We start from the raw sequence: 27,394 nt of genomic DNA, 5'->3' as shown, positions 1-27,394 counted from the left end.
ATCACGCTTCCCTCCAAAATTGCCGCTAAAAGAACATCATGGATCTGACGTGGTATTATTAATGTTTTTCAAGGATAAGTGGCACCAATAATAAATAACAAATGCACCCAAAAAATGAGTTTTTGAGGTAATAGTGAAGAATGGGTAGGTTGCTATAAGAGCAATGATGAAGAAGATTTTAGATTTTATACATTAACTAGCAATAAGTTCAAATTTAAAGGAAATCCGTAGTAGGAGGAAAACTGTGCAAATAAGAAAACCATTAAGGGTGAAAAAGGCATGTATGCCGTCATACAAAAGGTGGATAATATATAAGTATGGAAGTCTTCTAATATTGCAATTGAAGATAATTGTGACATCCCGAATTTCGGCCTATTTTTGGGATTTATAAAACGTGTAATCCGTCAGTGCGCTTATAATGGAATCTCGCCCGGGAACTGACCACTCTCGGGTTCTCGTTTTTAAAATAGAGATTTCGCTAGAATGCACTCGATCGAATTTGGCCGTTATTTAGACCCCGAACTTGGCAGTCGATTTTCGAGAGTTTCGGGACGAATTTAATTGGACGGTGTCGATATTGTTGTGGCTAGCGTCGGTATGACCCGGATTATATGAAAAGTGGAATTTTGACCGGGTGCGAATTTGGACTAGTGGACCTCCCTCGTAGTGTGTTTTGGGTTATTTTCTTTTGGCCCTTTTTCCTAAATTATAATTAGGATTTTCGTGGACCGTGGGATAGTTTTCGGGTTCGAATCGTGACCGTTGGATCGCGATCATTGCTTTCTCTCTCTCTCTCTCTCTCTCTCTCTCTCTCTCCTCCTTCTGCCGCGCCTGCGCATGTCTGCCCATGCATGCAGACGTCCCCTCTCCCTTCTTTTCCGCTCACGTCTCCTCCTTCTCTCTCTCTTCTTTTCTTTTCTTTTCTTTTTCTTTTATTCCTCTTCTTCTTCGTCTCTTCCGCCCCCGACTCCTGCTTCTTCCACTCTGGCTTCCTGCTTGCTGCTCGACCGCCAAAGCTCGTCCCCAGCCGGCCGCTCGCCGCGCCCGACCGCCGCCGGCCGCCCGCCTGGCGCCACCGCCGCCGGCCGCCCGCCTGGCGCCACCGCCCCGCCAGCCGCCGCGCCGTTGACGCCACGACCCCCCCCCACTCTCCTTCTCCTTCCCCTGTTTTCCTTCGCCGGACCGAACCCGCCCTTGCCCAGCTCAGCTCATCGCCGCGTCCGACGAGGCCAGGCTCCGCCGAGCCGCCGACTAGCTCGTCCGGCCTCGCCCCGCCGCCGTGCCGCCTCCGGCCGCCGTGCGACCATCCCCCTTCCCCTGTTTCTCTCCTTCCCCGAGCTCCTTTTTCCCCCGTCCGGCTCCGCCTCATCCAGCCGCCGCGCGCCGTCGTTCCGGCCGCCGCCGCTGCTCCGTCCGCCACCACTCAGCCCTCAGCCGCGCTGCCCAGTCCCCTGCAGCCGCCGAGCCCGCCTGGTTCGCCCAACGCTGCCCAGCTCAGCCTTGGCCGGACTGCCCCAGTCATGGCCGAGCCTCTGCCGCTCGTCGCCACAGCCGGCCAGCCAGCCTGCCGGCCGACCAGCCATCCGGCCAGCCAGCAGCCCTCCGGCCAGCCAGTCCAGGCCGCTAGCCTAGCCGTGCCCAGCCGTGCCCGAGCTCGCCCCGGCGAGTCCCGACGTGCCCAACTCCTCTCGGCCGTGCGCCCGGCGTCGCTGCCCATTGGCCGGCTCGTCGCTCGTCCCGCTCGGCCCTTGGCCCGTTCCGTTCGGCCCGTCGCCCATCGCCCAGGCGCATTGCCCGTTTCAGCCGGCCCGTCGCCCGGGCACGCCGCCCGTCCCGCTCGCTCGCGCGCCCAGGCACGTCGATCGGCCACCGCGCCCGCGCACCAGGCACACCGTCCGGCCACTGTGCCCGCGTTGGCCGGCCACCGCGCCCGTTGGCCCGCGCCCACGCCTAGTTCGGCACTGTTCACCCGGGCCATTTTAGGCCCGAGCCGACTTTTCCCGGGCCAAACTTAGGTAAGTGACTTCCTAAACCCTACCTAGTACTTTGGGTATTTTTAGACTTGTTTAGGATATGATTAATATCGGGTTAGGAATTAATTTAGGCGTGGGCTAATTAGATTGAGTGTGCCCAATTTATGAATTATTGTGGTGATAATTGTGTGGCTAATTTAGTGATTGACTGAGGTAAATAGTATGACCGAATTGTCGTGGCGCTCGTGGGTGAATTGGAATCAATTGAATGTGTTGACTTGAATGTCGGGTCGGTGGGCCGATGTGGGGAGCATGAATTGAGTTGACTGATGTGGCGTGCTAGATTGACATTGGTGAAAGGGTGGTGATTGAAATTGATTTATATGACTAAGAGCAAGGTGAATTTTGTATTGTGGTTGTCTGGACACACTTGGGTGATATTTGAACGTGTGAATGCCATGAAATTGATTGAATTATGTGGCGTGTATGCTTGACAAGCCCGGATCGATCGGAGGGCTGCCAACCTGAGGGGTGTTGACCCGGGTTGTGAGAAAGGAGTTGACCGGGTCGTGTGAAAGTTTGTTTTTGAAAGGTCCCGTGGGGTGTTGACCGGGACGAGCCCGGATTGATCGGAGGGCGACTGGGGTGTTGACCGGGTCGTGTGAAAGTTTGTTTTTGAAAGGTCCTGGGGTGTTGACCGGGACGAGCCTGGATTGATCGGAGGACCGACACGTGGGGTGTTGACCCGGTCGTGTGAAAGTTTATTTTTGAAAGGTCCGTGGGGTGTTGACCGGGGACAGAGCCCGGATTGATCGGAGGGCTGACCTGTGGGGTGTTGACCCGGGTCGTGTGAAAGTTGGATGGATGCGCATGTGTAATGTGTTTGGGTTGAATTGGATGAACGTACGTGTGTATGGCGCTCGAATGATTTTGATGTGTTCATTGACTATTATTGCATTATTATGATTTGACTAATGTGCAGTGTGGGCATGTGATTGGATGGCGAGGTAAGTCCATTTATGTGAATTATATATATGTAATCGGGTAGATTGCATGCTGAACTTGTTTGGGTACGCATTGGCCTATGTGGGGTATAGGGGGTTGCTTATTGAGACTCGTTCTCACGGTTATTATATAACCATTTTCAGATCTGCGACCGTGATTGATTGGAGACGCCACCAGGGTATCTCGGGGATGGAGGACGGGTCAAGTTACCCCATATTTTGTGTGCCCCTCTTTTGTATAGCGAAGTAGGATACCCCACCACTATTCCCTTTTGATGTTGTGTATTTGGAATTATTGTTTTGTGCTATCCCTTTGTCATATTTTATTATCTGGGTTGTTTTAAATTCGCTTCCGCTTGCCTTTATCGTTGGGTGTTTCGTTTGGGTCGGCGACGCGTCCTGGGACGTCGCGTTCAATGATCGACCATCGAGGGGTGTCGCGAGCCCGTTGGGGTTCGGGGCGTGACATCCCTGTTGATTTGGTATCAGAGCAAGATCAGCTCGATCCAAGATGGTCGAAGCCTGGAGTGATAAGGAGCGATGACTTTGGGGTAGACAGTTAAGGAGATTTGTGTGCCATGCGTACCCCAGACTGTTTGATTGTGATTGCTGAGTGATTTTATGCAATAACGTGTGAAATGCAGGCGCGTCAGGACTTGAGGTAAGTGCACGAACCCTATTGGTTGTGATTGGGTGTTGTTTGTGATTGACTATCTGCTAAGTGAATTGTGGTGATTCACTGCCTAGGGCTTGGGACTGGTATAGTTGGCCTAGGTCTTTAATTCCCGAGGGGAATTATAGCAGGTAAGTGGGTGGTGTGAACCCTTGAACCCTGTGAGGTTGAGTAGTCGAGGTAGAGGTCGAGGTTGAGGTCTTGTAGGTCCGCAAGTTGGAGTTGCAGAGGATCCCAGATGGGATGAGATTTTGAGGGCACTCGAGGAAGTTGGAATTTTAATGAGAAGGCAAACTGAGGAGCGAAATGCTACTGTCGCCGCTGCAGCTGCCAGCGAGATTATTGGGAATAATGGAGGTCAGGGGAATAATGTGATCGGTGAAAATCCTGGTCCAGTGCGAGTAAATGTGAACAGGCCAATGTTCAAGCTAGTTGAGCAGTTTCTGAGGTTGAAACCTGCAAGGTTGAATGGGAAGAGGTGACCCTGAGGCTAAGGGGCTTTTGAGGTATTTGGGTGCACTGATGAAGAGAAAGTGACCCTGGCTGTATATCAACTCCAAGGAAATGCAAGTGATTGGTAAGAGAACCCCCAAAGTAGGATATTTCGAAGGGCATAATTCCAAGCTGGGGTGTCGTTGTCGAGGCCTTCAATGAGAAGTACATTGAGAGAGTGCGCGAGGACAGAAAATGATCTAGTTTCTTCGGCTTCGCTAAAATCGGATGTCAGTCGATCAGTACGCGATCGAGTTTGTAAGGTTGCCTATGTACGCACCAAGGATGGTCAAGGACCATGTGGATAGGACAAGGAGGTTTCGAGATGGATTGGAACCGGAATTCCGCAATCAGTTAGTACTTTTGAGTCTTAAGGGATTACAATGAGTTGTATGAGAGAGCTCGATGGTTGACACGGATATGAGTGAAAGGGCTGCCGCTTCTGGATCGCGGTTCGCGTCGGCTAGGGATAATATGAACTTTGGAAAGAAGCCTATGACAGAGAATCGGAGACTTGTCCCTTCGTTAAGAAAGAACTTTGGGAAGCCGAGTTACTACTCCAATACCGCATGTCGGTCTTGTGGAAAGAGGCACGGGAATGGCCCCTGCCCAGGTGGACCTGGAGCGTATTTTGGATGTGGCCAACATGGTCACCAAGTGAGAAACTGCCCGAATCGATAAGTTAGACCGTTAATATAGCAACAACAACCGCAAGTAGGACATTAAGCGAGAGCTGCCCCGCAGATTAATCAGAATCGGCTAAGGACGTAAGGAAAAGTGTATGTTGTGGCTGAGAAGGAAGTGAAGGATGTGCCTTGAAAGTCTAGATGCGTTATGAGATGGTATTGGGTACAATAGGAGATGATTTTGAAGTTATTACTTGAATGATCATGTATGACGTATTATCACTTATGGTGAATAGGCGTAATCGATTTATGGATTTTTAATTTACTAATGACATTCTTGGACGAGTTTGGAAGGATGAGTTATGCTTGGAAATTTCGGATTTTGTAAAGAACCAGGGTGATTGGTTTTGGGAGACTGTTGGATTGAAATTGGATGGATTGAGCATGTCTTTGAGGTGTATAAAGATAATTAAATTGTGGCTGACTAGTTGGTTGAGGAATCAAGGCTAAAGGACATAGCCGAGGTGTATAATATTCCCGATGTCTTTCCTCCGGAATTGCCGGGATTGCCACCTGATAGGAGAGTCGAGGTTGTGGTTGAGTTGGCCCCAGGGACAAAACCGATCTTGGGAGCGCCCTACAAGATGTCACTGTCGGAATTGAAGGAATCGAAGGTCCAAATGCGGGAGTTATTGGCTGAAGGTTTTATTCGTCTGAGTGGGTCTCCATGGGGAGCGCCAGTTTTATTCGTGAGGAAGAAGGACGGATCGTTAAGGTTATGTATTGACTACAGACAGTTAAATCATGTGACCATTAAGAATAAATACCCGTTGCCAAGGATTGATGACTTGTTTGATCAGTTACAAGGGGCATCGGTGTTTTCTAAGACCGACTTGAGGACTGGTTATTGCCAATTGAGGATTAAGAAGGAGGACGTGCCGAAGTCGGCATTTAGGACGAGGTATGGACACTACGAGTTCATGGTGATGTCGTTTGGACTGACGAACGCCCCAACAGCCTTTATGGATTTAATGAATCGGGTATTCAAGGAATTTCTGGATCAGTTTATGATCGTGTTCATAGACGATATTATGGTGTATTCGAAGAGTTCCGCCGAGCATGAGGTACATTTGGAAAAGGTTCTACGGATCTTGAGGGAACATGCACTCTACGTTAAGTACAGTAAGTGCGAATTCTGGCTTCATCGAGTGGCGTTCTTAGGACATGTGATATCCGGAGAAGGAATTGCAGTGGACCCAACAAAGATCGAAGCTGTCATGAATTGGCCGAGGCCGACAACAGTAACCGAGATTTGGAGCTTCTTGGGTCTAGCAGGTTATTATAGATGCTTCGTGAAAAGGTTTTCGGTAGTAGCGACATCGTTGGCGCGGTTATTAAAGAAGGAGACGAGGTTTGAATGGACGGATAAGTGTGAAAGGAGTTTCCAAGAGTTGAAGCGGAGGATGATGACCGCACCAGTATTGACAATCTCGTCAAGACCGGGAGGATATGAGATCTACAGTGATGCATCACTAAAGGATTAGCATACGTTTTAAGGCAATGTCGATGGATGGAATTCCTTAAGGACTATGACTGCGAGATTATGTATCACCCTGAAAAGGCTAATAAGGTAGCGGATGCACTGAGTCGGAAGTCGAGCATCGCGCATATGATGGTCAAGGAATGGACCTTGTTGAAGGAAGTCCGGGATTCGAAGTTTAAGTTTGAAGTGAGCCATGTTTCAAGTCTACTTGCCGCATTGAGGATTGAACCGGAGATCCAAATTAAGATTAAGGCTTTATAATCGACGGACCCAGGATCCAAAAGATTCTGGAATTGGACGTCACAAAAAGGAAACCGGACTTTCAGGTATCCGAGGATGGGATTCTGAAGTTCCGTGGACGGTTGTGTGTGCCCGATGATGCGAAACTAAAAGAGGAAATTTTGACAGAAGCTCATCATAGCAATTATAGTATTCACCCGGGTAGTACGAAAATGTATCGGAACTTGCGACAACATTATTAGTGGAACGACATGAAAGTGGATGTAGCCAAGCACGTGGCAAAGTGTTTAACATGTCAGCAAGTGAAGGCGCAACATTGCAAGCCGGGTGGAATGTTGCAGCCATTGGAAATTCCCGAGTGGAAATGGGAACACATCACGATGGACTTTGTGATGGGTTTACCGAGAAGTCAAAGGGGTCATGATTCGATTTGGGTGGTAGTCGACCAACTGACAAAGTCAACACATTTTCTGCTAGTGCGAAAGGACTTCGCCTTGGAAAGGGATGCCGAGATATATGTGCAACAGATAGTTCGTCTACATGGAGTGCCAGTTACGATCACCTCGGACCGTGATCCCAAATTTACTGCCGCTTTTTGGAAAAGTCTTCACACGGCATTAGGAACAAAGTTACAGTTTAGCACGGCCTATCATTCGTAAACGGATGCCCAGTCTGAGAGGACGATTCAGACTTTCGAAGATATGCTGCGAGCATATGTATTGGATTTTAGGGGCAGTTGGGAAGAACAGTTGCCTTTGGTTGAGTTTGCCTATAACAATAGCTATTAGCAGAGTATCAGAATGGCACTGTTTGAAGTGTTGTATGGCAGAGCTTGTAGAACGCTAGTTTGTTGGGATGAAGTGGGAGAAAGAAGTGTAACAGGTCCAGAGTTGGTTCAGCAGTCGATGGAAACGGTAAAGATTATCCGGGAAAGACTAAGGACAGCTCAGAACCGTCAGAAGAGTTATGCGGACCGGAGACGTAGGCCTTTGGAGTTTCAAGTGGGGGACCACGTTTTCCTCAAAGTGTCGCCGATGAGAGGATTGTCACTGTTCGGCAAGAAAAAAAAAAAAAAAAAAGTTGAGCCCGAGGTACGTGGGTCCGTTCGAAGTCTTAGAGAGAATCGGTACCTTGGCTTATCGTCTCGCGCTACCGCCGAATTTATCTCAAGTGCATAATGTGTTCCACGTGTCTATGTTAAGGAAGTATGAACCGAACCCGATCCACGTGCTAAATTATGAAGAAATAGACGTGGACGACAGAGTGTCGTACGTGGAAAAGCCAGTAAGAATTGAGGACAGAATGGAGAGAGTATTGCGGAACAAGGCGATTCCGTTGGTCAAAGTTATCTGGGAACATCACGGGACGGAAGGCGCCACATGGGAAAGCGAGGAAGTGATGCGACACCAATACCCCCATTTGTTTGAGTAGTTGGGTTTGGATTGTAAATTTTGAGGACGAAATTTTTGTAAGGGGGGAAGAGTTGTGACATCCCGAATTTCGGCCCATTTTTGGGATTTATAAAACGTGTAATCCGTCAGTGCGCTTATAATGAAATCTCGTCCGGGAACTGATCACTCTCGGGTTCTCGTTTTTAAAATAGAAATTTCGCTAGAATCACACTCGATCGAATTTGGCCGTTATTTAGACCCCGAACTTGGCAGTCGATTTTCGGGAGTTTCGGGACGAATTTAATTGTACGGTGTCGATATTGTTGTGGCTAGCGTCGGTATGACCCGGATTATATGAAAAGTGGAATTTTGACCGGGTGCGAATTTGGACTAATGGACCTTCCTCGTAGTGTGTTTTGGGTTATTTTCTTTTGGCCCTTTTTCCTAAATTATAATTAGGATTTTCGTGGACCGTGGGATAGTTTTCGGGTTCGAATCGTGACCGTTGGATCGCGATCATTGCTTTCTCTCTCTCTCTCTCTCTCTCTCTCTCTCTCTCTCTCTCTCTCTCTCTCTCTCTCTCTCCTCCTTCGCCGCGCTGCTGCGCATGTCCGCCCATGCATGCGACGTCCCTCCCCCTCTTTTCCGCTCACGTCTCCTCCTTCTCTCTCTTTTTTTCTTTTCTTTTATTCCTCTTCTTCTTCGTCTCTTCCGCCCCGACTCCCGCTTCTTCCACTCGGCTTCCCTCTTGCCGCCGACCGCCAAAGCTCGTCCCCTGCCGGCCGCTCGCCGCGCCCGACCGCCGCCGGCCGCTCGCCTCGCGCCACCGCCCGCCCCACCGGCGTTGACGCCACGACCCCCACTCTCCTTCTCCTTCCCCGTTTTCCTTCGCCGGACCGAACCCGCCCTTGCCCAGCTCAGCTCATCGCCGCGTCCGACGAGGCTAGGCTCCGCCGAGCCGCCGAGTAGCTCGTCCGGCCTCGCCCCGCCGCCGTGCTGCCTCCGGCCGCCGTGCGACCATCCCCCTTCCCCTGTTTCTCTCCTTCCCCGAGCTCCTTTTTCCCCCGTCCGGCTCAGCCTCATCCAGCAGCCGTGCGCCGTCGTTCCGGCCGCCGCCGCTGCTCCGTCCGCCACCACTCGGCCCTCACCGTGCCGCCGGTCCCCCGCAGCCGCCGAGCCCGCCTGGTTCGCCCAACGCCGCTCAGCTCGGCCTTGGCCCGGATCTGCCCTGGGCATGGCCGAGCCTCTGCCGCTCGTCGCCACGGCCACCAGCCCGGCCTGCCGCCGACCAGCCATCCGGCCGCCCAGTCAGCCCCTCCCGGCCAGCCGATCCAGGCCGCTAGCCTAGCCGTGCCCGGCCGTGCCCGAGCTCGCCCGGCCGAGTCCCGGCGTGCCCAACTCCTCTCGGCCGTGCGCTCGGCGTCGCGCCCCCATTGGCCGGCTCGTCGCTCGTCCCGCTCGGCCCTTGGCCCGTTCCGTTCGGCCCGTCGCCCATCGCCCAGGCGCATTGCCCGTTTCAGCCGGCCTGTCGCCCGGGCACGCCGCCCGTCCTGCTCGCTTGCGCGCCCAGGCACGTCGATCGGCCACCGCGCCCGCGCACCAGGCACACCGTCCGGCCACTGTGCCCGCATTGGCCGGCCACCGCGCCCGTTGGCCCGCGCCCACGCCTAGTTCGGCACTGTTCACCCGGGCCATTTTAGGCCCGAGCCGACTTTTCCCTGGCCAAACTTAGGTAAGTGACTTCCTAAACCCTACCTAGTACTTTGGGTATTTTTAGACTTGTTTAGGATATGATTAATATCGGGTTAGGAATTAATTTAGGCGTGGGCTAATTAGATTGAGTGTGCCCAATTTATGAATTATTGTGGTGATAATTGTGTGGCTAATTTAGTGATTGACTGAGGTAAATAGTATGACTGAATTGTCGTGGCGCTCGTGGGTGAATTGGAATCAATTGAATGTGTTGACTTGAATGTCGGGTCGGTGGGCCGATGTGGGGAGCATGAATTGAGTTGACTGATGTAGCGTGCTAGATTGACATTGGTGAAAGGGTGGTGATTGAAATTGATTTATATGACTAAGAGCATGGTGAATTTTGTATTGTGGTTGTCTGGACACACTTGGGTGATATTTGAACGTGTGAATGCCATGAAATTGATTGAATTATGTGGCGTGTATGCTTGACAAGCCCGGATCGATCGGAGGGCTGCCAACCTGAGGGGTGTTGACCCGGGTTGTGAGAAAGGACCTGTGGGGTGTTGACCCGGGTCGTGTGAAAGTTTGTTTTTGAAAGGTCCTGTGGGGTGTTGACCCGGGACAGAGCCCGGATTGATCGGAGGGCGACTGGGGTGTTGACCGGGTCGTGTGAAAGTTTATTTTTAAAAGGTCCCGTGGGTGTTGACCGGGACAGAGCCCGGATTGATCGGAGGACTGACCTGTGGGGTGTTGACCCGGGTCGTGTGAAAGTTTGTTTTTGAAAGGTCCTGTGGGGTGTTGACCCGGGACAAAGCTCGGATTGATCGGAGGGCTGACCTGTGGGGTGTTGACCCGGGTTGTGTGAAAGTAAGAAAGGTCCTGTGGGGTGTTGACCCGGGATAGAGCCCGGATTGATCGGAGGGCGGACCTGTGGGGTGTTGACCCGGGTCGTGTGAAAGTTTATTTTTGAAAGGTCCTGTGGGGTGTTGACCCGGGACAGAGCCCGGATTGATCGGAGGGCTGACCTGTGGGGTGTTGACCCGGGTCGTGTGAAAGTTGGATGGATGCGCATGTGAAATGTGTTTGGGTTGAATTGGATGAACGTACGTGTGTATGGCGCTCGAATGATTTTGATGTGTTCATTGACTATTATTGCATTATTATGATTTGACTTATGTGCAGTGTGGGCATGTGATTGGATGGCGAGGTAAGTCCATTTATGTGAATTATATATATGTAATCGGGTAGATTGCATGCTGAACTTGTCTGGGTACGCATTGGCCTATGTGGGGTATAGGGGGTTGCTTATTGAGACTCGTTCTCACGGTTATTATATAACCATTTTCAGATCTGCGACCGTGATTGATTGGAGACGCCACCAGGGTATCTCGGGGATGGAGGACGGGTCAAGTTACCCCATATTTTGTGTGCCCCTCTTTTGTATAGCGAAGTAGGATACCCCACCACTATTCCCTTTTGATGTTGTGTATTTGGAATTATTGTTTTGTGCTATCCCTTTGTCATATTTTATTTTCTGGGTTGTTTTAAATTCGCTTCCGCTTGCCTTTATCGTTGGGTGTTTCGTTTGGGTCGGCGACGCGTCCTGGGACGTCGCGTTCAATGATCGACCATCGAGGGGTGTCGCGAGCCCGTTGGGGTTCGGGGCGTGACAATAATGGGCTAAGTGGGCTAGACTCTATCATACCCCGTGCAAGTGCATGATTATTAGGCGCACTTAGCACTAATAAATGTTTATTATTCTTGCTTTTATTTTTAATATGTGCAGTTATTTTTTGCTAATGGTTATAAGGCGTCTTACAACCATTAAAATGTTGTATCTTTTTTGAGGAAATTTTGTATTTGTTCTAAAACACTGTTATAAAAAAATTTTCGTTTCCGTCTCAATATTTTTACTTCTCAATTTTCCTTTCTTCAAATATATAGCCATTGTTTTAAATTGTTTCCATATTGAGAGTTCGTGGAGAAATATCAGAATTGTTATTTGGTATTCTCGTTTGAGACTTTGTTGTATCCTGAAGCATTTTTGCCAGTAATAATTAGCAACGTTGTGGGGTAAATAATTCTACAAAGACAGTGTATACACACCTCAAAGTTTAATTCCATTCTTCTCAATTGATTTTTTCCCAACAGGGACATATTTGGAGGATATCCTGTTTTCCAGTGGCCACACAGTTGCTGCACGTGGCGGTGCTGGCATCGTACGACAGAGAAAGAGCCCCTAGGCCTGGTCAAGACGGTTTTGGCTGGCATTGGCATTGGCGAACCCATCGGTGTTGTTGGTGTCGGCAAAGGAGAGAGAAGAGAGGAGGGTGTTGAGGTTGGATTGGTAGGTGGGGTTTGGAGGGAAGAGGGTGGTATTTGGGCAGTGAGTGCATGGATAATAATGTGTCGATTCAGTACTTTGAATATTGATGAAGAAGAACAGGAGAGAGAGGGAGATGGTGTTTGGTTAGCAATGCCATAGATATTTAGGCGCTGATTCAGAAACTTGAGTATAAACGGTGAGAAAATTGAGGAAGAAGAAAAGAGATATGGAGACGGGCAAGAAATACTTCATGGTTTGAGTTGTCCATTAATTTTGTCCATCCTACAAGTTCCATGCACGCCATGACTCTATTGAAAAGTCTTCATTCAGGTTTACGCCACTGTGGCGGCCATCACTGCTAATTAAAAAAACCTCTCTAACCCTAGAGATGGTTGCTATGGATTATAACCCTAGATCGATTTCGATCTCTCTTTCACAGTCACACTCGTCCGCGCCAGGGTGGGCCACCATCTCAGCGGCGTTGATTAGATCTATCATCCTTTAGTTATAGTGTGTTTTTTTTTTTCATTTGTTTCATTTTTTTTTCGGTTTTTATCCTTTCGTATCTTATGTTCATAAAGCATTTCAAAGGTCAGAATGTGTCTATTTTCAATAATTTGCCAAACCAAAATATAAGATATAAATTTGGAGGAATTTCTTATCCCACTTTTATGTAATAAGAGATTTTACTGAAACCCTCTTATTAGGTGATGTTGATTTTTTATTGATTGTTCATCATTTAATATACCGGTCCCATTTATTTGAACACCTAATTAGAGAATTTCGATAAAATTCTTGGAATGTCTAACATTGCTAATTAATCTTCGGTCCATTTGTTTCGCGGAAAACATTTTCCTCATTTTCTGGCATTTGGTTTGCTTAGAAAAATGGGTCAATGGAAAATATTTTCCTAATAAACAAAAAAGGTTTTCCTAGCAAAGCTTAAATTCAGGAAAATGATTTCCTTTTTGCAAGAATCAGGTTTTCCGAAATATAACTAGGTTTTGGCACTTGAACCAGAAACTCTATGCTTGGGTATGGAAACCCCAACGTTGGTTCCAGGGTCTCGACATTTAGGACTAGGTCTTCGGCGACTGGGCCTGGGACCTTGATGTCCTAGGCTTGGGCCTCGGTGCCCACGCCGGGATCCATCAAGGCCAGGCCTGAACCCTTGGTGCCAGTACCCGATGCTTCAACACCCGAACTCGAGTCCATAAAGGCCATGCTTGAGTCTTTGATGCTCGAGCTATGGTCTCGACTCTCAGGCTTAGGTCCATAAAGATCGTGCGCTGGTCCATGGCACTCGATTTCAGGTCCTTAGTTTTTTTTTTGGCATGAGGTCCTTAGTTAATAAATGGTTTGTTCTTATAAAAAAAATTGAAACATATTCACATATTATTTTTTTTAAATCGAATTTTTTAATTATTTTTATTTTAAAATGGAATTTTTAATTATTTTTAATTTTTCTTTTCTTTTCATTTTTCTTTCTTTTTATTTTCTTCATTGTTTTGCTTTTTGCTTCTTCCTCAGCTGGCGAGCTTGGGCCTCACCAGATCGAGTGAGCTCGCAGCCTCTGGCGGCAAGGCACGAGCTTACCTGAGGCCGATGAGCTCGCAGCCTCTAACGGTGAGCCTCGAGCTTGCCGACCTTGGGCGAGGCTGGAACTCGCTTATGGCCGGTCACTAGCCTCGTCGCAGTGGCTCGTTACTGGCCAAGGAAGAAGCAAAAAGAAAAAAAACAAGAAAAGATTAAAATAAAAATATAAAAAATATACGATTTTTTTTATAATTTTCCCCATCCGATTTTCCTTACCAAAGGATTGAAAATAATTTTCGTTACTTTTTTAGATTTTAACCAAATACCGAAAAATCAAATCGCTGGAAAATGTTTTAAAAAAATGATACATTTTTTCACGAAACAAACGAACTCTTATTTTTATTAGCTTCATTTTCGGATGATAAAAAACAATTAAGGCAAGTTTTAGCCTCTCTTTTTCTTCCCTTTTCCTTTTTACTGAATGATGAGAAGTAACAAACATTTGCTATTGATTCATTAACCTAGCCTAGATTCAAAATCTCATACGACAGCTCGTGAGCAATGAATGCCATAAGTTGGGATTCAATGAACTGACTGTGATAGATGACTAATATCCACGTAGATGCATCCATGATTAAACATATCTTCTTTTGCCGAAAAAATGGACCAACCGATACCTTCTTTTTTGCCAAAAAAGCATTTAATCAATAAAAATTACATGATCTACTAAGCATATATCAATAAAAAAATCTTATGATTTATAGAGTATGTAGGTTAAGCTCATATGAAGAATTGATTATTTGAATTTCATTCGAAATCCGCATAATTTTATAGAAAAAAATAGACATAAATGCCCAATACCTAACTCCTGTACAAGAGCCAACATACCTGGTGGTGGAAGCGGCACATCTCCCACCCACGACGGCGGCGTAAGTGGCTTAGTGACCGAGTCGAGGAACGGATTATTGATCTCATACAGGACCTGGCAACTTGGCACCATGAACCGTGCTCCTGTGTACCTGACGCAGCAGTCCCCGATGGTATTGAAGCCTATTACCAGGCAGTCACTGCATTGTTGCTCCGTCAAGTCCGGCGTGCACTGCACCATCGCATAGATCATGTCCAACCCTGCTGATTTCTTTTCTGACGCGTACTTTCTCAGCAAGCCGCCACCTGCTACCTCGGCCCGCAGACCGTTCAGAAGCTTCTTCGTCACTGCGTCGTACGTTTTCGGGCTTGAGACATCTTCACCAGTACTCGCCACGTAGGTAGGTTCTGTTGCAACTGTGCCGAAGAATGAGGCGCTCGAGTACCGGATGATGCAGTTCCCAGTGTAGAGGAGTGCCTCCTTCTGGAGGGGGCAGAGGCGGCGCATGTCAGAGGCCAATTCATCAAGGCAGGCGTGGCAGTCCACGGTGGTAAAGTCACCGAGGCAGAGGCCAAAGACGTAGACGGTCTGGGAGGCACCGTAGACAGCGGCGGAGGCATTGAAGAAGCCGAAGGAGAAGGACGAGGAGTTGGTGGTGGAGATGGAGGAGAGGAGGGTGGTGAGGGTGGTTTGGTAGGTGCTGTTGGCGGTGAAGTTGCCAGTCGAACCACAGTAGGTCGCTGGGAATTGGGCGTTTATGGTGGAAGCAAACATGAGAAGAAGCAAGAGAAAATGATTTGGAGGATCCATTTTTTTTTGATAGAGGTATTACTCAACAGGCTCCTTCCCAAAACAAAAATGTGTTGAATCATGTTATATAGAGGCAACCGCCATACTTGACACGCCAAGCTCGGCACATTATTAGTTTGAGTGCATATGATATTATTTTATAAGACATTTAAAAAAATCCTTTGTACTTTTCTGTTTGGATCGATATCTTATTTCAATGTTTAAAAATTGTAAAGACCTTGAGTTGAGTTTTAAATTTACATTGATATAAGAATACGTTCAAGATCACAGAAAGTTACATCTTGTAAAACCTTCAAGAATGGAAGGCTAGAGCCATCATCCACCTCACTAATTTTGGCCTAAAGGATCCATTATTGGGTTGGTGGATTCGAAATGGGTGGCAAAAACACCATTTTTAAAGAGCATTGTCATACTAAATGACCTAAAGAATTTGAAAATTTGAGTAAATATGAAAATCGCACGACATAAACGAAAGGTTTAATCTTAAGAAAGTAAATATGTTGAAATATCTTATGAAAATTTGTCACGTCATCAATACTTCAGCCAAAAAAACACAAACTACATCAACCCGGATTGCCAACCTTTTGCAGAGTTGTTGCAGAGTTGTCGTGTTTCTCAAGGGGTAACGTTCAAGTCTCGAGAAGCTGTTGACTCCTTTGATGACTCCTTTGACTGCGTCTCCGTCTTTTGCAAGTACCAGAAGACAACGGGCGATTTCCAAGCAATTAGGAATTCGAGTCTCGAAGGAGCATTGACTCTAATGGAAAAGCAAAGACTCCTTTGAATGGAGTCTCTGTCATCTGCGATTATAATAGAAATGGAGTCTCTTGTCTTTTGCAGGTATAATAGAAAAGCATTGATTCCTTCTGCCGAGTCTCTGTCTTTTGCGAGTATAATAGAAAAGCAACGACAACGGGCGATTTACAAGCAATGTGGAATCGTTACCGGTGGAATCTTTGCTAAAGACGATGTTTTCTCAACAGATGATCAACTAGATGTTAAGGCAATTTGTTCATCTCCTTGTGATTTAATTTCAAGTTTTGTTTAGAGCACTCCAGGAATAAAATTCTGAATGCATCAATCCGATGCGGATGCGGGGGAGTGCATCCTTAAGATTGTAACGACTCAGTCCGATGAGGGTGGGGAGTGATCGACGGGCTAGAGAGCTTGGACAAAAAGTGGCTTTTGGCAGGCTTCTAGGATGGTGAAGGGGGTAGGAATGGACCAAACTGTGTACCGAATATGGGGAGAACGATTCTGCAATATATATGTGAATATGAATTAACTCATGAATGTGCCTTTTGACATAACGGCAATGTTTAGCTTTGGAAGCGTGCTTAGGTGAGAGCATAACTAAGATGGGTGACTTCCTGCTTGGCTCGGTATGGGATGGGCCAAAGTAGACAAATACCTCGAGTGAATTAAATTCAGGGATGTCACAAAGATCGCATGAGGAAGTGGGCTAATCAAAATGCGCAAAAATTGATCTGAACTTCACTTGACCGCTACACCAAAACAGAAGAAGTCGAAAAATAATGTTGACACAACATATTTATATATATTACTTTGTTGGGTCAGAGGAAACTTCCTCTTAAATCTCCTATTCCATAATTTAAAATTAGAAACCTAGCGTGTAAGGCTAGTGGGAATGGGAGAATCTGATGTGGTAAACCGAGGACGACCTAAAAGTCTCTTCAGCAATAACTCAAACATAAAAGATTTCAGAAATGAAAAAGAAAGGACTTGCAAATTGAATGATTGCTAATGAATGGAGCAACCGTAGATTTGCTAACTGGAAGATCGACCCCAAATTTCGATTCCCGATTTTGGCTATTAACCACTACTGATAAAAGTTTAGGGTTAAGTGCGAAAAACTTAGTTTTCTTGATGTGAAAAACTTACCTTCCCTGTGATATATTGAAACCTACCTTTTTATTTCAAAAGTTAGTAACTTTGTAGATTTAAAAGTACCTGATTTCAAGCCAAATTCCACTTAGCTTCTGCTGAACCCTCCTCTTCTAGGACTTAGATCTCCTATTCTCCCCAATCTAGATGAATCCGCACATATTGTTAGTAAATCAACCTCCATGATGTGGAGTAAACACATCGTCCGGTGCGCGTGTAATCTACCACTTCTTCTAGAGATTAGAAATGCTAATAATAATAGATAAAACATTTACTATCAAATGATTTGTACCGTATAGATAATCCCATCAATGTATATAGATGGCTGCACATGTCTGATTCTAAATGTGGCTCTCACGGGGTCAAGAGGTGGCTCAAAATGACACGGAGAAGTAATTTTATGAATTTTTCAGATTATATTTTCTCTTTCTTTTTCTGTTATCAATTCTCTCTATCTTTTATTGTTCATCTTTCCTTTTTTCTTCGTCACAATGACCAGACGACGCATAGAGAAGCTCACACCGAAGAACGAGCCATGGAAATGAAAGATCCACCTCCAAAACCCAAACCACAGCCCCCACATTCGCTCTCCTTAGAAACTCCAAGTCTAGCCAGTGTTTGCTGCCCTGCGCGACGGGCACGACTAGCGAGCGCATTCCAAGGTCAATTTTTGAGAGCGCGGGACTTCTGGAAGCTTCGAGGACTTTGGCTTCGGAGGATGATCTGCTCTGCACCTACATAGACATTGAGAATTTTAGATCCAAGCTCAACGACGGGCAGGGGCCATCCGATTCGAAGCATGAGAATACAGGTGGAGGCGATTTGGGAGAGAAGAGCGCGAGTTCAAGGCATCGGTTTAGTAACCTAGTGGATAGTTCTTCGATTTTGGAGAGTATAGAAGCGAAGAAGGCCATGGCTCCTGCTGTAATATCAATGCGGAAACTGACAGGTTCTTGCAATTTAAATCAACAAGGAATCACCCGAAAAATAAACGAGGACTAATAAGGATACCAGAGATTTATATGGTCCGATTTGAGTATCGGTACCTACATTCGTGATAATCGGAGAATTATAATTACGATCACGCATACGCTCAAGTATTTCCTACACCGAGATTACACCCAAACCCAAAGTGTTTACAAATAAATAAACAACTCACTCACAGCGCAAATCCGCATGTGGTCAAAGCTCTTCGTGCCGCTGATCAAAGAACTCTTCGTTAAAGCTCTCTGTACGTTCTCCGAAGAAAAACTCCATGGCCGCTTAACACCAAGAGCCTCATTATTTTACTTTTCTCATGCGGCTAAATTTGTATACGAGTCAACAAATCAGCTTTGACAAATCAAGAAAGAATACGATCTCCACTTGCCTTACTTTTTTTTTAAACGGAAGGAAAAATCCTTATCAATTCCTCTTGTTCTTTAAGAACAAAAAATAGATAAGGCCAAGAATCTCATCTAACGGCAAAATAAGGTCCCTTGTACGGCTTTAGAGGAGTCCAACTAATATGCGGTCAAACTTGACTGTTGATCTATATCCACTTCTTATGGCCACAATTTGCATTTGAAGTAGGCATATCGTACACGGGCTCAGACTCGAAACATTATTTAACAGCTCCTGATAAGCTGGTAGAGCTGTGGACAATTGATCCAAAGAGAGCTAAGAGGTTCTTTTTTCTAGTTACGCAGTGCCTGGATTTGATATTCAAGATTTAGTAAAAAAGAAGAAACAAAAAAGATGGATAGTAAAAGAAAAAAAGAGGATGAACTGTAAAAGAAAAAAGATAAGAAAATCTATAAAATTCAAAAAATTACTCGAAACGATGTCGTTTGGAATAAATTTGTTCACGTTAGATTGCTGGCATGCTACATAGGACAACTGGTGATGACTGTACCACTACATCAGCAATTTCTGGTGAAAATTAATTCAAATGACTATATCAGAATTTAACGCAAAGATTTTGGATTAAATTGAAAAAATTGAAAAGTTTATGACTAAATTAATATGCACATAACAAGTTTAATGTTGATTGAGTAATCTTCCCCGCGCGTCCACTAGCCAATGCTTTAGCTTGCAAATGTGCTACATGTCCTTTACCATGCAATTTCGTGCAAGACAAGACCTTTTCTATTTGACCAAATTCATTTCTAACGCATGTACTACCACTAAAAAAAAATGGAGCTTAAGACATTCAATTTGCTAAGGTATAAAAAGAAATTACACAATCAATCCTTGAAATTAAATATGGGTGGCCATAAGACCTAGAACCTATATATAGTTTTTTTATTTTAAAAGGAAATGTAATGCAAAACAATTATTCAATTAAACATGAATAAATACAAGTATATCTTCAAATTTTTTAAAAAATTATACGTACAAGTGTCCTAATAACAATTAAAAACAAACTACACCCAATAGAATGTCTAAAACATCCGTTGTATTCGCCGTTGTGTCCCTCGCGATGATTTGGATGATGAAGTGGTGTGGTCGTCCTCTTCTTCACATTAGGCATGTTCAGCCGGAATCAATTCTTGCAAAAATCAATCAAGCATGTAGACGGCCATATCTACATTAATTGCAGTCAAGCTGCCCCGATTGTCTTTCATAATCCGTCAGCTAGCACTGGACGTGGACTTTGATGGTACTATAGACCTCGTGGGGTCAGGAAGGCGTGATGAACATAATTCGTATTCAAGTAAAAACATGAAGAGTTGAGGGCGGTACTAGAACCATAACTCATCTCCGGTTATTTGGACGAGCACTACGACTTTTAATTCGTATAGGTCATAAGAAGGCTAAAATGAAAAGAATTGAAACTATAAGGAGGAAAAGAAAAGTCTTAGCTTCACCAACAAGCGTTTTGAGCTATATCTTAAATCTAATTCCTCGCGAATCTCCTAGCATCGACATACATATAGATAAAATGTCTTTGACTAAATTGGACAATAATCTTAGTTTGATGCATAAAAATTGGCTCCATATATCACTTAAGCACTCCACAAAAAATAGTAATGGCTTGGAGTACTTATAGGCTGCACATGACAACTATTCTGTGCCCAGGAACAGATTCTGGTCAGAAATGATTTTTTTTGATTCTGAGCATTTGAAGGCGTTTGGTAACGGCCCAAAATTTTTATTCCTGAAATAGTAAAAGAACAGAAATGCGTTTGGTATCGGCATAAAATTTCTTTTTATTAATAATATTTTAAATATTTTAATATTTATTTCTTTTCTTTTTTTCTTCTCCTCCTTCTTGGCCATGGCCGGTAAAATATTTTTTAATTAATAATACTTTTATTAAAAATAATTTTTTTATTTTTTTGGCCATGGCCGGTAAAAAATTTTCTTATAAAAAATTTTTTTATTAATAATTTTTTTTAAAATATTTTACTAAAAAATATTTTTATTGAAAATATTTTTTTCTTTTTTTTTCGCCATGGCCTGGTCGCTGGCCATGGCCGGTAAAATATTTTTTTTATAAATAAATTAATAATATTTTAATAAAAAATATTTTTATTGAAATTATTTTTTTATTTTTTTTTGCCATGGCCTGGTCGCTGGCCATGGCCGGTAAAATATTTTTTTATAAATAATTTTTTTATTAATAATATTTTAATAAAAAATATTTTTATTGAAAATATTTTTTTATTTTTTTCGCCATGGCCTGGTCGCTGGCCATGGCCGGTAAATTTTTTTTTATTAATAATATTTTTTTTTATTTTTTTCACCATGGCCTGGTCGCTGGCCATGGCCGGTAAAATTTTTTTTATTAATAATATTTTTTTATTAAAATATTTTAATCTCGCCAGATACGGCGAGGGTGGCCCTCGCGCCGGACATTAGAAGCTATATTAAAAACCAAGAAAAAGAAAAAGAAAAAAAAACTGATTCTCGTTTTTGTTCCCAGAATCAAGAAGCTAATTTTTTTTTATTCTTGATTTTGCTCCAAAACTAATTTTGGGCACAAATTTGCAAGAATTTGTGCCCAGAATAAAAAAATTAAACAAACGGATTTCTATTCCCAAACTGATTCTAGGAACAAAAGAACAGAATCAAACACTATTTGGCAAGTTGCCATGCACAGCCTTAATATCCATACAATCTCAAAGTTCATATTGCCAATATCAAACAAGATAAAACAAGTACCTCCATACATCCATAAGAATTATTTAAAATCCAACATAAGCAAAGGATATTGTACTTTTTGATTCATCATGACAATATATGCTCCTATGACAAACTAACCGAAGAAAAAGTAGGATGTAGTACCTTTGATAGATCAAGACGACAATTCATGGATAAGATAAGGAAAGTAGTCACAGGACAGAAAGTCAACGAATTAGGTTCATGAAATTTACAGATATAAGAGTAAATAATTGACTAGACCCAAATTAATTAACTAGGGATTTTATAGGTTTTCGAGGATTTACATCGAATCTTCGAAGATGTGATGGTTATTGGACAGTAGGTTATATAACTTTTTCGTATGTTGCGATGATTCATATAGAAATTACGAGAAGAGACATATGATTACAATCGGATACGATTGTAGGTTGGTGTGAACAGAGTTATACTATAAAAGGTCCCCCGACTTTGATCAAACCCAAGCAAATGCGGCATGCCTAAACTTAAGATGTAGACATATTCGTCTGCAATGTGCGTTGTGAAATGTCATACTTTTAGCCTAGTTATTGAGATGAGACATAAGCTTTGATTTGACTGTCTCTTGTCTTGCATTAAGTGGAAGAGAAGAACCTCCTCTTTTTTATCGCCTTCACTTCTACGCCTCACATGCATTCTCATGTATGAATAGCGACGGATCTAGAATCTTTGGGTCGGGGGACCAAGCTTGTGCTTGATGTTTATGTATTTATGTTTTTAAAGGAAAGGTAAAATATTGCTAACTTATCTTCTTATTCCGCCCACCCAATGAATGATCACAAATGTCGGCATAGAAAATCAATGAATATGTGGACTACCGTTGGCACGAAACTGCTTTAGAGCAAGCTGTTCGTCTTTACATACGCAAGTAGTATAAGGCATGACTTTTTGTGAGTATCCTTCGCTTCCAACATCCTATAAATGTGGATTTAATCCCAAGCCACTGAATCCATTTAACTCCTCAATAATTCAGAGGAAGTACTAAATCATGAGAATGTAATTTTGATGATCTTAAAATCATGACAAACACAAAAAGCAATGCGTAGGTCTCGCTGATTACCCATTTTCTAAGGCTACCGTGGATATGGCTCGGTCATAGAGGCCTCATTTTGTGAGAACTGGTTCGATTTACTTCTTGATCTCTCGACCTCATATACCCTCGAATTGTAATCTTGCGTATCTGGCATATCTGATTCAGCACCATTGTGTAAGAAGAATGCAGGTTTCAACGGCACTTGGAGAGTGACCGAGTGGCTGTTAAGCATGAGAAGGACTGAGGCCATCGTTGGCCGGCTAGACGCATTTTCTTGGACACATAGTAGACCAATCTGGATGCACCTCATAATTTCAGTACTCGGACCAAAAGTTATAGAGGGATCGATGATGTTCGATATTGATCCTTCCCTCCAATTCTTCCAAACCTGCAAACCATCTTACAAACATTGAGCAAATTGATCTCCGGAATATTATGCGAAATGAGATGGTATGTTTTTCTACTCACATAGCCTGGTAGGGCCTCCACGTCATTGCCCATACTGTAAAGATTGTTCCTACGACCACTCACAATCTCCAAAATCAGCACTCCAAAACTGAACACATCTGACTTGACCGAGAAAGTTCCATGCATCGCATACTCTGGCGCCATATATCCACTGTTCATCACAATAAGTCCACCATATTAGCTCTATAGTTTGCTTTGTTCTTTTGGTAATCATTAGCTCTAGGAGGTTGGGGCACTTACTAGGTCCCCACGATTCGGTTTGTCTCTGCCCGAGTTTGGTCCAACTCGAACAACCTTGCCATACCGAAATCCGATATCTTAGGATTTATGTCTGAATCCAACAAAATGTTGCTTGCTTTGAGGTCCCGATGGATAATACGAAGTCGAGAGTCTTCATGTAGGTAAAGCATCCCTCGAGCAACACCCATTATTATCTTGTGACGCCTATCCCAGTTAAGATTCACACGGTTCAAGGGATCTACACATTTTGGTGGAAACACATTCTATAATATGTCCATTAATAATTTTGTGAGGATCTGATTTCACGAATGACAGCCCGAGAAACATACCGAATATGAACTTATCAAGGCTCGAATTGGGCACAAACTCGTAAATGAGAAGCTGTTCGACTCCTTCCAGACAGAAACCTAGGAGCCTGACCAAGTTCTTATGTTGTAGCCTAGCTAGTAACATGACCTCATTCTTGAATTCTACTTCCCCTTGGCTGGAATTTTGCGACAACCGTTTCACCGCGATTTCCTGTCCATTGGAAAGTTGACCCTGAAATTTCACCAAATTAGGTCCTTGTGAGTATCGGTTGGTACATGGAAGCATTTCGAAGAGCATCAGATTGATGTCATCTATGACTATTTGGTTTCTTAAATTTTGAATATAAGAGAGCAGAGGATGTGCTTTGTTAATTATTACCATGTAGACAGCACCAAAACCACCTTGTCCAAGCTTCTTGGAATCAGAGAAGTTATCCGTTGCCATTCTAATAGTGCCGAAATCAAATTGCAGCGACTCCGCCGTGATAATTTCATCCACAGCTTCACCTAAAAAGACAAAAATTCGGTCATTCAGAGCATCGTTATCTTTTCATAGTTTTCATAATCAAAAGTCACCAACTTTTAGTATATATAATTGCACCTACAAGCATTACTAATAAGCCCTAAATCCTAAACCCTAGTCCCTTATACAGTTCTTGGCCTAATTGCCCAAAACGATGCAGCTCTTACTATTTTGCTGGTGCAAGCATAGTCATTAGTCAACTTTATTATTTTCATGATCTTTTTTAACCTCATGAACAATTTCTGTTGCAATGCAAAAGGATAAAGACTCGCCGTCAACTCTTTGTCTGAGCTGCTTCATCTTCCTTTTCACTTTCAGGAGCAGGACAACGCCGATAATAAGGAGTGCAGAAACACATGTGACAACTGCAATGATCACAGTCCTCGTCGAATTGCTCTTTCCAACTGCAAGAGTAAAGGAACATTATGTTTATGATCATTGCCCACTGATTACTAAGTAACACACTAGAGAAATTACTAAAGCACCATTACGGCTGAGATATTTTGTGGAGATACTGCCAACTGTTCTAAAACGATGCAGCTCTTACTATTTTGCTGGTGCAATCATAGTTATTAGTCTAAAAGCTTAAACTGTTAGATGAATGCGTGGTTTAATGTTTAATTACTCTAACAACGACTATGAAAACGAAACTCATGTTGCAAATCTATAACAAGAACATATACGCACTTCAAATTACTTTGTGAAAAATACATTGCGCCATTCTCCGATAACTCAAGGGACAGTAATTCAGATTTCTGGATTTTGTCAACCTACACTTTTCGTCTAATATGATTTGGAATATACCACATTCTTCTCTAAATTTTAAGTTTTTAGGGATAATTGGTTTTCTTTTCGACTTCAATTTCACTACCTTCATGAATTTCTTACAGAAATCGGAGTAAAGACAGTGAAATGGTTTACAGAAACAGAGTGGAGCAAGGAACATTCAATGCAAGTTTGCAAATTTTTTGCAGTGTTATTTGACGCTCCCATTGTGCGGGCCACCTACATGGTTTTAACCCTAGATCGATTTAGATCTCTCTCTCCCAGATGACCACTGCTGTAGAGAGAACAGCAATCACAGTGGTGGTCCCCGGGTTGGGTCACCATTTCGGGCCGCGATGATCGTTTAATACACGGGTCCCATTTATTTCAACACCTAATAAGAAAACTTCAATAAAATTTCTTTGTATGTCTAACATTGCTAATCAATCTTATTCATTTTTTTGGTCAAATCATCAGTCTTATTCTGATTAGCTTCATTTCGGACAATCAAGTACAATTAAGGCAAGTTTTAGCTTCTCCTTTCCTTCGACGACGGATGGTATAAAGTTCCAGTCATAATCGAAGATCTCATGCAAGTTCGTGTCCCCAATGTTTCAATTATGGCCTCGCAATTTTCTTTCCCTTTTCTTGTTGACTGAATGATGAGAAGTAATGAATATCCGCTATTGATTCATTACCCTAGCCTAGACTCACAATCTCATACGACAGCTTGCGAGCAATGAATGCCATAAGTTGTGATTCAATGAACTGACTGTGATAATTGACTAGTATCCATGTATATGCTGAGCATCTGTCAATAAAAAAAATCTTATGGTTTTATAGAGCATGTAGATTAAGCTCCTATGAAGAATTGAATGTGTGAATTTCACGTGAAACCCGCATAATATTATAGAAATAAAAAAGACACAATGCCTTACCTGAACAGGACCCAACATACCTGGTGGTGAAGGCAGCACATCTACCTCCTGCGATGGTGGCGGTGGCAGCGGCAGTGGCTCACTGACTGGGTCGAAGAATCGATGATTGGTCTCGTACATGATCATGCAACTTGGCACCATGAACCGTGCTCCTGTGTACCTGTCACAGCAATCCCTTATCGCCTGGACGCCTAACACCAGGCAGTTGCTGCATTGCTGCTCCGTCAAGTCTGGCATGCACTGCACCAATGCATAGATCATGTCCGGCCCTGCTGATTCGTTTCCTGATGCGTACTTTCTCAGCGAGCCGCCACCTGCTGCCTCGGCCCATAGACCGTTCAGGAGTTTTGTCATTGCTGCGTCGTACGTTTCCGGGCTCGAGACATCTTCACCAGAACTCGCCACGTAGGTGGGTTCTGTGGCGACTGTGATGAAGAACGAGGCGTTCGAGTACCGGATGATGCAATTCCCGGTGTAGAGGAGTGCCTCCTTCTGGAGAGGGCAGAGGCATCGCATGTCAGAGGCCAAGGCATCGAGGCAGGCGCGGCAGCTCACGGCGGTTAAGTCACCGCGGCAGAGGCCAAAGATATAAAGGGTTTGGGAGGCACCAGAGACGGTGGCGGAGGCATTGAAGAAGCCGTAGGAGAAGGACAAGGAGTTGTTGGCCGAGATGAAGGAGAGGAGGGTGGTGAGGGTGGTTTGGTAGGTGCTGTTGGCGGTGAAGTTGCCGGTCGAACCACAGTAGCTTGCTGGGAATTGGGCGTTGATGGTAAGAGCAAACGTGAGAAGAAGCAAGAGAAGGAGATTTAGAGGATCCATTTGTTTTGGTGTTTTGGGTATCTCTTTGATAAAAGTATTACTCAACAGGCTTGTTCCCTAGATAATATGACTAGAGTGATCGATAGGGTGCAAAACAAAATGTGTTGAATCATATTATATAGAGGCAACCGCCATACTTGACACGTCAAGCACGACACACTATTAGTTTGAGTGCATATGATATTATTTTATAAGACATTTAAAAAAATCCTTTGTACTTTTCTGTTTGGATGGATATCTTATTTCAATGTTTAAAAATTGTGAAGACCTTGACTTGAGTTTTAAATTTACATTGATATAAAAATACGTTCAAGATTATAAAAGGTTACAACTCGTAAAACCTTAAAGAATGGAAGGTTAGAGCCATCATCCACCTCACTAATTTTGGCCTAAAAGATCCATTATTGGGTTGGCTGGATTCGAAATGGGTGGCCAAAATACCATTTTTAAAGAGCACAGTGATACTAAATGACCTAAAGAATTTGAATTTAATAAATATGAAAATCGCACGACATAATTGAAGAGTTTAATCTTAAAAAAGTAAATTTGTTGAAATATCTTCCAAAAATTTATGACGTCATTAATACTTCACAAACCACATCAACCCAATAACTAGACTTTTGCAGAGTTGTTGCAGAGTTGTTGCAAAGTTGTCGTGTTTCTCAAGGGCAACGTTCGAGTCTTGAGAAAGTGTCGACTCCTTTGACTGCGTCTCTGTCTTTTGCAAGTATAATAAGACAACCGGCGATTTCCAGGCAATGAGGAATTCGAGTCTCGAAGGAAGAAAAGGAGTCTCCAGTCTGCTGCAATTATAATAGAAAAGAAGTCTCTTCTCTATTTCAGGTACAATAGAAAAGCATTGACGCCTTCCGCCGAGTCTGTCTTTTGCAGGTATAATAGAAAAGCAAAGACAACCGGCTAGTGCCAAGTAACGTGGAATCTTTACCGGTGGAATCTTTACTAAAGATGATGTTTTCTAAATAGATGATAAACTAGGGCTGCGAAGGATAACCATTTTGTTTATCTATTTCTTGGAACAGAAATCCGTTTCGTAACA

At 44.0% G+C, this 27,394-nt stretch overlaps 2 protein-coding genes across 2 annotated transcripts; both read right to left on the bottom strand.

Moving 5' to 3' along the window:
- Positions 1 to 13,079: 13,079 nt before the first annotated feature.
- LOC130139357 (cysteine-rich receptor-like protein kinase 29) lies at positions 13,080 to 15,207 on the bottom strand. The gene is made up of 2 exons (XM_056316161.1): positions 14,388 to 15,207; positions 13,080 to 13,279 (listed from the first exon to the last, which is right to left on the bottom strand). Exons 1-2 carry the CDS (start codon positions 15,175 to 15,177, stop codon positions 13,080 to 13,082), a joined length of 990 nt encoding a protein of 329 aa, XP_056172136.1. The 5' UTR covers positions 15,178 to 15,207.
- A 2,333-nt stretch (positions 15,208 to 17,540) lies between these two features.
- On the bottom strand, positions 17,541 to 26,399 carry LOC115673826 (cysteine-rich receptor-like protein kinase 29). The gene is made up of 8 exons (XM_056316159.1): positions 25,539 to 26,399; positions 24,088 to 24,219; positions 23,672 to 23,838; positions 23,314 to 23,524; positions 22,985 to 23,222; positions 22,745 to 22,895; positions 22,401 to 22,664; positions 17,541 to 17,816 (listed from the first exon to the last, which is right to left on the bottom strand). The coding sequence occupies exons 1-8, from the start codon at positions 26,335 to 26,337 to the stop codon at positions 17,541 to 17,543; spliced, it is 2,238 nt and encodes a 745-aa protein (XP_056172134.1). The 5' UTR covers positions 26,338 to 26,399.
- Between the last annotated feature and the right edge of the window lie 995 nt (positions 26,400 to 27,394).

This window comes from Syzygium oleosum, unplaced genomic scaffold (genome assembly GCF_021117445.2).
Source record: "Syzygium oleosum isolate NSW1041296 unplaced genomic scaffold, Sole_v2.1 Sole_v2.11, whole genome shotgun sequence".
In the NCBI taxonomy this organism is placed as follows: Eukaryota; Viridiplantae; Streptophyta; class Magnoliopsida; order Myrtales; family Myrtaceae; genus Syzygium; species Syzygium oleosum.
Note: the sequence above shows the minus strand (reverse complement) of the source record. Positions and strands in the feature narration are given on the sequence as shown.